General features: G+C 45.0%; 1 protein-coding gene across 1 annotated transcript; it reads right to left on the bottom strand.

Moving 5' to 3' along the window:
• Positions 1 to 2,909: 2,909 nt before the first annotated feature.
• On the bottom strand, positions 2,910 to 3,395 carry LOC139567610 (ribosome-binding protein 1-like). The gene has a single exon (XM_071388983.1). The coding sequence runs from the start codon at positions 3,393 to 3,395 to the stop codon at positions 2,910 to 2,912; it is 486 nt and encodes a 161-aa protein (XP_071245084.1).
• Between the last annotated feature and the right edge of the window lie 8,201 nt (positions 3,396 to 11,596).

Raw genomic sequence — 11,596 nt, forward strand, 5'->3', positions numbered from 1 at the left:
TTCTTGATACACATGGGAAACTGCTGAGCGTGATAAACCCAGCAGCGTTGCAGTTCTTGACACAAACACCTACTACCGTAACCCGTTCAAAGGCACTTAAATCTTTTGTCTTGCCTATTCACCCTCTGAATGGCACACATACACACTCAATTTCTCAATTGTTTCAAGGCTTAAAAATCCTTCTTTAACCTGTCCCCTCCCATTCATCTACACTGATTGAAGTGGATTTAACACAAAGGACATCAATAAGGGATCAAAGCTTTCCCCTGGATTCACCTGGTCAATCTATGTCATGAAAAGAGCATGCTTTGTATACTCAGTGTATATTAAATCCAGGAAAATCATGTTTTTGACTGTACTGGCCCTTTAACACGGACTCCATAATCCCCAAACCACCAACATCCCACAAACCATAATTAATGTCATTTCACTGTGAGGAAAAGTTTAAACAAACAGAAATATCAGCAGTCAGCGTCTTCTCTGTGTGCTATAATGAACTGCTTGTTCGGTTGAAATTATAACCAGCTATTTTGGACCTTGGTTGTCTATAGTATATCTGCCCTGTCCCACGTGTAGTTAGGCCCCGTGAGGACACTATGAGGACACTACCTCAGATATAGTTCTAACAGTTGTTAGGTATTCTTTAAAGATACTTTTGAACAGTCATGAGTACCATTAAGTAATGTTGTCAATTGATTATTATGTTAAAATAATGTAATTTGTTGATAAACTCATACAAAGATGTGTCAAAGCATGTAACATATTATCAAAGTAGACCCCAGTCTCTCTAAAGATTCATGCTTACCATCACCTTGTGTAAGTTTGACACTGACACTGAGTTATTAAGACCCACCGGTAAATAAAAAATAAGTCCTATTTTTGAACTATATCCTGTTTGTAATATTAACTATCCTCTCTATCAAACAAACCTTTCATTGCGCATTAGAAGAAAGCTGGTCTGGAGTGAAAGAAATCAACGTGACTATGGCAGGTATTTATGCTATGAAGGTTCAAAAGTACCAGGAATAAGCAAAAGATTATTTGAAAGTAAAAACAAACAAAAAATATACATTTAAAGCCTATGTTTTAAATCAGACAAATGATTGGCTCGTAAAGTAAAGTTAGAAACTTAAAAGAACTTCTCTATAAATCACTCACTCACATCTGAGAACGTTGCTTGCTCTAATTGTGTTTATCATGAGCCCATAAACATGTGATATATTACACGCTGTGTTGTAGAACACGCTGTGCGTACACATCTTTTCCACTGCTATCACAGAAATAATGGCTGCTGCTTCCTTTATAGGAGTTTCCACTAATTAACTCTGGCTAGCCGAGCTACTTTGTGACTTTGTTCACTCAGCAATCTAAAGGTTTCTTTACACAGACAGAATATACTGCTATAGTCTATAAAAGAGACATAACTTAATTCCCACACAGAATTCTTACAGGTTTCTAGAACTATGTGGTGCCTCAGTAGTAGTAACTCTTGAGTTGTAAATTATTCACAAATGAACAATTGAATTTCAGGCAATACATTCATTGACATCCTGCAATTGCTGACCTTTGACCTATTTCTAACACTTCAAGGGTTAATGCCTTGTAGTAAGAGACAGTGATGATGCCAGTCAGTCACTGTGTTGAAAAACCCAACAACATTGCTCAGAGAGAATGGGCTGTGATCTTCAACACCATAGATGTAGAGCTACATTATGGCTCACTTATGTTAACAGCCACTTCAATGACAATATAAAAATGTAAGTAAGCTCAACAATGAAACCCATGAGCTTTTTCCAGCATGGCAGTATGATCCAGACTTCATCAAACAGAAGCGTTCTTTCCCCTCGCATCAGCAATTAACTGTAGAGGGTTATTACGTCTTTTAGAAAACAAGATACTTTAAGCCGTCGCTCTCTGGCAGACATTGTTTTGCTTTCACGGAAAATTATACACACATAAAATACCCCTTTAATTTAATATAGCCCGTCTAGACTATATTTTTATTTTCATAAATGCTAATTGGCGTTTTATTGTGTCAGTCGATTGAGGTTTGTTTCTCCAAGTTTTTGCGATGCTGGTGCAGGGGGTCCACTCCTGAGTCCTGACCATGGGGTTGTATCTTTCTCCCACTTTTACTTTAGAAAGCTCCAACTTGTTTTCCAAAGCAAGCCATTTCAATTGAGATATTTAAAAAAAAATATATAAAAATGTGGATTAGAGTTTTATGTTGATTTAAGGCTAGATTGACCACCTATATGTTAATCATTGTTGAAATTCAGTGGTGTAAAGTACTTCAATAAAAATACAGCTTAAGTATTTTTTTGTGGTAACTGTACTTTAATATACTATTTATATTTTTGACAACGTTTACTTTTACTTCACTTTTTACTCCATACATTTGACCTCAAAACCCAAAAGTACTCGTTAGATTTTGAATGCTTAGCAGGACAGGAAAATGGTCAAATTCACACACTTATCAAGAGACCAACGCTGGTCATCCTTACTGCCTCTGATCTGGCAGACTCACTAAACCAAATACTTGGTTTGTAAATTATGTGTTGGAGTGTCCCCGTCTATCGATAAATAAATAAAAACCTAAAATGGTGCCGTCTGGTTTGCTTAATATAAGGAATTTGAAAATATTTGTACTTTTACTGTTGATACTTAAGTATATTTCAAACCAATACTTTTAGACTTTTCTCAAGTAATATTTTGACTTTGACTTTTACTTGAGTAATTTTCTATTAAGGTATCTTTACTTTTACTCAAGTATGACAATTGGGTACTTTTTTCACCACTGTTGAAATCAAATCCTTGAGTCCAGTTCCCCGGTCCTCTGGCTGTTTTCTCACTGAGGAAAATATCGGCAGCACCAAACTTCGACTTCAACTGTCTCGTTTCAAGCTAATTCAAATGTCAAAGTGGCTATTTTCAGCGTGGTCAGACACACGTAGCCTCTCCCCCCTGATTTCTCCTGCTCCCCCTGCTTCCCCCTGCTCCCCCTGCTTTCCCCTGCTCCCCCCTGCATTCTCCTGCTCCCCCTGCTTCCCCCTGCTTCCCCCTGCCTCCCCATGCTTCCCCCTGCCTCCCCATGCTTCCCCCTGCTTTCCTTTGTTTTCGACTGCTTTCCTATCCTTTCCCCTGCTATCTCCTGCTTCCTCCCTGCTTCCCCCTGCCTCCCCATGCTTCCCCCTGCTTCCCTCTGCTTCCGACTGCTTTCCCCTGCTTTCCCCTGCCTCCCCATGCTTCCCCCTGCTTTCCTTTGTTTTCGACTGCTTCCCTATCCATTCCCCTGCTATCTCCTGCTTCCTCCCTGCTTCCCCCTGCCTCTCCATGCTTCCCCCTGCTTCCCTCTGCTTCCGACTGCTTTCCCCTGCTTTCCCCTGCCTCCCCATGCTTCCCCCTGCTTTCCTCTGCTTCCGACTGCTTTCCCCTGCCTTCTCCTGCTTCCTCCCTGCTTCCCCCTGCCTCCCCGTGCCTCCCCTTGCTTCTCCCTGCTTTCCTCTGCTTCCGACTGCTTTCCCCTGCTATCTCCTGCTTCCTCCCTGCTTCCCCCTGCCTCCCCATGCTTCCCCCTGCTTCTCTCTGCTTCCTCCCTGCTTCCCCCTGCCTCCCCATGCTTCCTCCCTGCTTCCCCCTGCCTCCCCATGCCTACTCCACTGTATCTCTCCTTAGCCATTAAACTCCAGTGGTTCAGATTGTCTTTTTTGTTGTTGTTGTCCTTTTCCCTTTAAGAGCATGCCTTTAATATTTTTAGTTTTGGCTTCCCAATGGAACAAGTCAGGTTCTGTGTTTTCTATAACTTTACTAGAATATACTGTAAGCAAGAAAATATTCTGGTTAAATGTTATGTTGTATCAGTAATGAATTGATTTACATTAAGAACAAGTAGTTACCAACTGTGGAACAAAATTATTTATGGTACTGCCAAAGAAAGTAACTGAATTGTGTCTGGCCTTTTGTTGCTCTTCCTTTAGCATAGGCTAACAACGTTTCTAGAAAGCATAGTTAGCTATGACTGTAAGTAAGTACTGTAAGTAGTAAGCTGTAGCCAACGTCTGTGGAACAAGGATAGCAGTGGCATGATAATGCGCTAGCACTCAAACTAACTGAGTTTTCTAATTATGACTCTACCTCAAAGATCTTGAATGAATCTTTCTCCCAGATTCTCAACCCACCTCATTAAAGACCATGTTAAGTTTAAACCAGATCGAACGTGATGCCGCAAGCCACTAAAACCTGCATGGAATAGGCCTAGGTTTATGTTATGTTTGAGTGAGGACCCATCCCGCCTTCCATTTGTCTCAATTCACAGGTTTTACGCAGCAGCCAAGTGTGATGGTCCCCTTCTGACTAGGTTACCACGGTAATGTGTACAGCAGGGGAGGCTGCTGAGGAGAGGACGGCTCATAATAATGGCTGGAATGGAGTAAATGGAATGGTATGAAAAACATGGTTTTCATATGTTTGGTACCATTCCAGGTACCATTCCATTCACTCCATTCCAGCCATTATTATGAGCCGTCCTCCGCTCAGCAGCTTCCACTGGTGTACAGAGATATTTTTACTCTAAGCACTGTATATTAATGAACTCTCTTTTTCAGCACTTTCTCCTCAATGTCGGGATACTTTACAGAACCCCCGTGCTCTGTATGACTTATTCCTTAGTCATTGCTAGGGCCCTGTGTTTTGGAAATTCAAATAAAATGTTATTTGTCACATGCGCCACATACTTACAAGCCCTTAACCAACAGTGCAGTTCAAGAAATAGAGTTAAGTAAATATTTACAAAATAAAATATAAAAAGAAAAAGTAACACAGTCAAATGACATAATAATAACGAGGCTATATATAGGAGGCCGAGTAAATGTGCAAGGGTACACACACAATATTCATGTCACATGACCTGGGTTTTAACCTTTATTTAAAGCTTTTTAACAAACGGACCTCTTTTCTTTTCATGTCAGATGGTCCAGCACCATCCTCAGTGTAACGATGTGCACTGAGAGTCGGGAAGCAAGTTCAGGGAGTGTTTTAATAAAATAAAATAAACAATAAACACGAAACACAAACAACGCACCGACATGAACACAGAGTCAATAACACCTGGGGAAAGAACCAAGGGGAGTGACAGATATAGGGAAGATAATCAAGGAGGTGATGGAGTCCAGGTGAGTGTCATGAGGCGCAGGTGCGCCAGACGATGGTGACAGGTGTGCGGCATAATCAGCAGCCTGATTACCTAGAGGCCGGAGAGGGAGTATACATGACAGTACCCCCTCCCCGACGCGCGGCTCCAGCCGCAGGACGCCGTCAAGGGGGACGAACCTGGGGATCAGGAGCGGACCGGTCACCCTTGCTGATGTGCGAGAACCTGACACGCCAGCTGAGGCACAGGAACCTGTCGAGTCAGCTGGGGCGCGGGAACCTGACAGATCAGTTGGGCAGGGGAGAGTGGCGATCCGGCTGAGGCATGAGAACCTGACGAGCCGGTGGAAGCAGGGGAGCCTGGCAATCCGGCTGAGGCAGGGGAGCCTGGCAATCCGGCTGAGGCAGGGGAGCCTGGCAATCCAGCTGAGGCAGGGTAGCCTGGCAATCCAGCTGAGGCAGGGTAGCCTGGCAATCCAGCTGAGGCAGGGGAGCCTGGCGATCTGGTTGAGGCATGAGAGCCTGTAGAACACGTGGCAGTGTAATTCTCCTTTCTGGAAGAAAAGGCTTAAAATAAAGGTTAAATCATAGGTCATGTGACATGATAGCACAAAACACAGGCCCCTAGTCATTGCATACATATTCCAACATGCAGGAAGGGACACCTTAGTTGTGATATAATGGTAATACCCCTCACGCTTTGCTGCAAGGCTTTACTAACTTAATCAGGTAAATTTCTAAATGTCAAACAATAACACCCCACTAGAAGAGGAGGGAGGGGGAGAGAAAGAGGAGGGAGGGGGAGAGAAAGAGAGAAAGAGGAGGGAGGGGAGAGAAAGAGAGAAAGAGGAGGGAGGGGAGAGAAAGAGAGAAAGAGGAGGGAGGGGAGAGAAAGAGAAAGAGGAGGGAGGGGAGAGAAAGAGAGAAAGAGGAGGGAGGGGAGAGAAAGAGAGAAAGAGGAGGGAGGGGAGAGAAAGAGAGAAAGAGGAGGGAGGGGAGAGAAAGAGAAAGAGGAGGGAGGGGAGAGAAAGAGAGAAAGAGGAGGGAGGGGAGAGAAAGAGAGAAAGAGGAGGGAGGGGAGAGAAAGAGAGAAAGAAAGGGAGAATAAATGAGAGAAAGTTAAAACTGAAACTGAAAGCAAACACAAGCTAAATATAGGCCAGATGTGGGGTTGGTGATGCTCTCTCTCTATAACAGCAGGGTTGGTGTGTTATGTGCTCTGTCTCTCTCTCTCTACCCCCCCTCTTTCTCTCTACCCCCCCCCCCCTCTCTCTCTCTCTATCCCACCCCCTCTCTCTATCTCCCCCCTCTCTCTCTCTCTATCCCCCGTCTCTATCTCTCTCTCCCCTCTCTCTCTCTATCCCCCGTCTCTCTCTCTCTCTTCTCTCTCTCTCTCTATCCCCCGTCTCTCTCTCTCCCCTCTCTCTCTATCCCCCGTCTCTCTCTCTCTCTTTCCCCACTCTCTCTCTATCCCCCTCTCTCTCTCTATCTCTCTCTCTCTCTATCCCCCGTCTCTGTCTCACCCCCCTCTCTCTCTCGATCCACCCCTCTCTCTCTCTCTCTCTCTCTCTCTCTCTATCTCTCTCTTTCTCTTTATCCCCCCTCTCTCTCTATCTCACCCCTCTCTCTCTATCCCCGTCTCTAGCGCTCTCCCCCCTCTCTCTCTATCCCCCCATCTCTCTCTCTCTCTCCTTGTTGCCTGGTAACTTCCTTTTCTCCTCTCTAACACTGTATTTACCAACCCTGGACCTCACATTTACAGTGTAATTACCCTCAAGAACGTCATCAGCCCAGCGCAGCTCGCCATTCCACAGCTGTTAGGGGGTGTTGTCCAAAGTGTGTGCGTGTGTCTGTGTGTGTGTATATTTGTATGTGTGAAGACACAGAGGTGGCTGCGCTGTTTAGTTTCCAAGGCGCTTTGTTTTCTGCCAGGTAAAGATAACCAGGAGGCTTACAATTTGCGGGGAGAGAAGGCAAGGAATGGGAGAGGGGAGAGGGAGCAGGGAGCAGAAGCGGGGAGCAGGGGGGGAGCTGGGAGAAGGAGCAGGGAGGGGGAGAGGGGAGAAGGAGCGAGGGGAGGGAGCTGGGAGAGGGGAGCAGGGAGAGAGCGCGGGAGACAGGGAGAGGGAGCAGGGAGCGGGGAGAGGGGAGAAGGAGTGGGGAGAGGGAACAGGGAGAGGGAAAGGGAGCAGGGAGAGGGAGTGGGGAAAGGGAGAGGGAGCGGGGAGAAGGAGCGAGGAGCAGGGAGAGGGGAGAGGGAGCAAGGAGCAGGGAGAGGGAGCAGGGAGCAGAGAAATGGAGCAGGGATCAGGGAGCAGTGAGAGGGAACAGGGAGAGGGAGCAGGGAGAGGGAACAGGGAGCAGGGAGCAGGGAACAGGGAGATGGAGCAGGGAGCAGGAAGCAGGAAGAGGGAGCAGGGAACAGGGAGCAGAGAGCAGGGAACAGGGAGATGGAGCAGGGAGCAGCAAGCAGGAAGAGGGAGCAGGGAACAGGGAGCAGGGAACAGGGAGATGGAGCAGGGAGCAGGGAGAGGGAACAGGGAGATGGAGCTGAGAGCAGGGAGAGGGAGCAGGGAGCAGAGAGCAGGGAGAGAGAGCAGGGAGCCGAGAGAAGGGAGAGGGAGCAGGGAGATTTAGCAGGGAGCAGGAGGCAGGGAGATGGAGCAGGGAGCAGAGAGCAGGGAGCAGAGAGCAGGGAGCAGGGAGAGGGAGCAGGGAGAGCGAGCAGGGAGCAGGGAGATGGAGCAGGGAGCAGGTGTGGTGTAGGGTCCCTGAGGTAACAGGTTGAAGGGGCATAATGGAATAATGGCCGGGGGCAATACTGTAGACTGGGAAAAACAGCAGGAGACAAACCTGGATGCACCATTTCATGGGAGTTGTGATGACAACAGGATGTCGAGCTGGCACTTATGGAACATTTTTACGCATTACATTTTTCCTGTTGATACAGGTATTTCCAGTGTTGCATAAATGCAGTTTTACTGCACTCTCTCTCTCTCTCTCTCTTTCTCTCTCTCTCCCTCCTTCCCCCCTCCGATTGATGTACATGGTCTCTAGTGTCTAGTTCTCAGGAGAACCACAAGGCTGCACTAAACTCCACATCTTAGCATCGTGAGACAGAAGGGCATATCACCCTGAGGAAGGGAAAGACTTGACTGTACTGTGAAGCTGAGAGAGAGAGAGAAAGAAAGAGGGAGAGAGAGAGAGAGAAAGAGAGAGGGAGATTTACAACTCGTTTTTCAACCACTCCACAAATTTCTTGTTAACAAACTATAGATTTGGCAAGTCGGTTAGGACATCTACTTTGTGCACGACACAAGTAATTTTTCCAACAATTGTTTACAGACAGATTATTTCACTTATAATTCACTGTATCACAATTCCAGTGGGTCAGAAGTTTATATACACTAAGTTGACTGTGCCTTTAAACAGCTTGGAAAATTCCAGAACATTATGTCATGGCTTTAGAAGCTTCTCATAGGCTAATAGACATAATTTGAGTCAATTGGAGGTGTACCTGTACCTGTGCATGTATTTCAAGGCCTAACTTCAAACTCAGTGCCTCTTTGCTTGACATCATGGGAAAATCAGAAGAAATCAGCCAAGACCTCCACAAGTCTGGTTCATCCTTGGGAGCAATTTCTAAATGCCTGAAGGTACCATGTTCATCTGTACAAACAATAGTACGCAAGTATAAACACCATGGGACCACGCAGCCGTTATACCGCTCAGGAAGGAGATGCATTCTGTCTCCTAGAGATTCATGTACTTTGGTGCGAAAAGTGCAAATCAATCCCAGAACAACAGCAAAGGACCTTGTGAAGATGCTGGAGGAAACAGGTACAAAAGTATCTATATCCACAGTAAAACGAGTCCTATATCGACATAACCTGAAAGGCCGCTCAGCAAGGATGAAGCCACTGCTCCAAAACCTCCATAAAAAAGCCAGACTACGGTTTGCAACTGCACATGGGTACAAAGATCGTACTTTTTGGAGAAATGTCCTCTGGTCTGATGAAACCAAAATAGAACTGTTTGGCCATAATGACCATCATTATGTTTGGAGGAAAAATGGGGAGCATTGTAAACCAAAGAACACCTGGTGCATTTCACAAAATAGATAGCATCATGAGGTTGGAAAATTATGTGGATATATTGAAGCAACATCTCAAGACACCAGTCAGGAAGTTAAAGCTTGGTCACAAATGGGCCTTCCAAATGAACAATGACCCCAAGCATACTTCCAAAGTTGTGGCAAAATGGCTTAAGGACAACAAAGTCAAGGTATTGGAGTGGCCATCACAAATCCCTGACCTCAATCCGATAGAAAAGTTGTGGGCATAACAGAAAAATCGTGTGCGAGCAAGGAGGCCTACAAACCTGACTCAGTTACACCAGCTCTGTCAGGAGGAATGGGCCAAAATTCCCCCAACTTATTGTGGGAAGCTTGTGGAAGGCTACCCGAAACGTTTGACCCAAGTTAAACAATTTTAAGGCAATGCTACCAAAAAACTAATCGAGTGTATGTGAACTTCTGACCGACTGGGAATGTGATGAAAGAAATAAAAGCTGAAATAAATCATTCTCTCTACTATTATTCTGACATTTCACATTCTTAAAATAAAGTGGTGATCCTAACTAACGTAAGACAGGACATTTTTACACAGATTAAATGTCAGGAATTGTGAAAAACTGAGTTTAAATGTGTTTGGCTAAGGTGTATGTAAACTTCCGACTTCAACTGTACAGTTCAGGAGGTGTAGTTTTGGGTTAACTGATTTAGCGGTTTTAGCTGACAGAGAATAGAGGAACATTTAAAATGTTGTAAATGGAATGTTTATAATCTTGAGCAAGCTTTTGGATCAAACAAAAGTGACATAGCCCCATGCCCCAATGCCAGCTACAGTATGTCACAGGTCTGGATGAACCTGCATGACCCCTCTCACATTCCTTATAATATACTGAACGAAAATATAAATCGGCACGCAACAATTTCATTGATTTTTACTGAGTTACAGTTCATATGAGGAAATCAGTCAATTGAAATAAATTCATTAGGCCCTAATCTATGGATTTCACATGACTGGGAATACAGATGTGCATTTGTTGGTCATCACAATGGCCCTCATGGTCTGGTCACTGTATTTCTGTGCATTCAAATTGCCATCGATAAAATGCAATTGTGTTCGTTGTCCATAGCTTATGCCTGCCCATACCATAACTCCACCGCCACCATGGGGTACTCTGTTCACCACGTTGACATCAGCAAACCGCTTGTCTACATGACACGTGGTCCCGTGTGCCTCAGTTGGTAGAGCATGGCGCTTGCAACGCCAGGGTTGTGGGTTCATTCCCCACGGGGGGACCAGGATGAATATGTATGAACTTTCCAATTTGTAAGTCGCTCTGGATAAGCGCGTCTGCTAAATGACTTAAATGTAAATGTAAATGACGCCATACACGTGGTCTGAAGTTGAGGACGGTTGGCCGTACTGCCAAATTCTCTAAAACGACGTTGGTAGGTAAAGCTCTGGTGAACATTCCTGCAGTCAGCATGCCAATTGCAAGCTCCCTCAAAGCTTGAGATATCTGTGCCATTGTGTTGTGTGACAAAACTGCACATTTTAGTGGCCATTTATTGTCCCCAGCACAAGGTACACCTGGGTAATGATCATGTTGTTTAATCAGCTTCTTGATATACCACACCTGTCAGATGGATGGATTATCTTGGCAAAGGAGAAATACTCACTAACAGGGGTGTAAACAAATTTGTGCACAGAATTTGAAAGAAATAAGCTTTTTGTGCGTACGGAAAATGTCTGGGATCTTTTATTTTAGCTCATGAAACAATGGACCAACGCTTTACATTTTGTGTTTATATTTTTGTTCAGTGTAGATAAACTCCATATGCCATGATTCAGCTCTCTGCTCCTATTTTTACAAGCTAAACTAAACCACTAATACTTGATATTCTCTGATCCAGAGAAAGAAGGGAATAATAAGGGGCATCCCGCTGAGCTATGTGTGTATGTATGTGTGTGTGTATTGGGTTACTCTGGTCTGGACTGTAAATGACTGCGACCTCAGTATGGGACCCATGCTGTTTGACAGCGTTAGATGTAAACAAGCGGATAGAGACGTTATGCTTCCTCCACACACACACGCACACATTCACGCATGCACGAACACACACACACACACACCCACACACACACACTCGCACACACTCGCGCCCCAGGCAGGCAAGACGAAACACGAATTACTGACCTTCACAGATCTGTTATATTGCGTTGTTGGGGTTGTGTTCTGTGCTGCATTCAACTCAATACCAGACTTTGGTTAAAATAGTATTTGTTTTGTTATTTGTTATTCAAATACCATGGGATAGTCCCAAAAGTGCAAACCCCGCCCTTTCAGGCAGGCTCAATTAAATGCTCAAAATATTTGA

Source organism: Salvelinus alpinus, chromosome 1 (genome assembly GCF_045679555.1).
Source record: "Salvelinus alpinus chromosome 1, SLU_Salpinus.1, whole genome shotgun sequence".
Classification (NCBI taxonomy): Eukaryota; Metazoa; Chordata; class Actinopteri; order Salmoniformes; family Salmonidae; genus Salvelinus; species Salvelinus alpinus.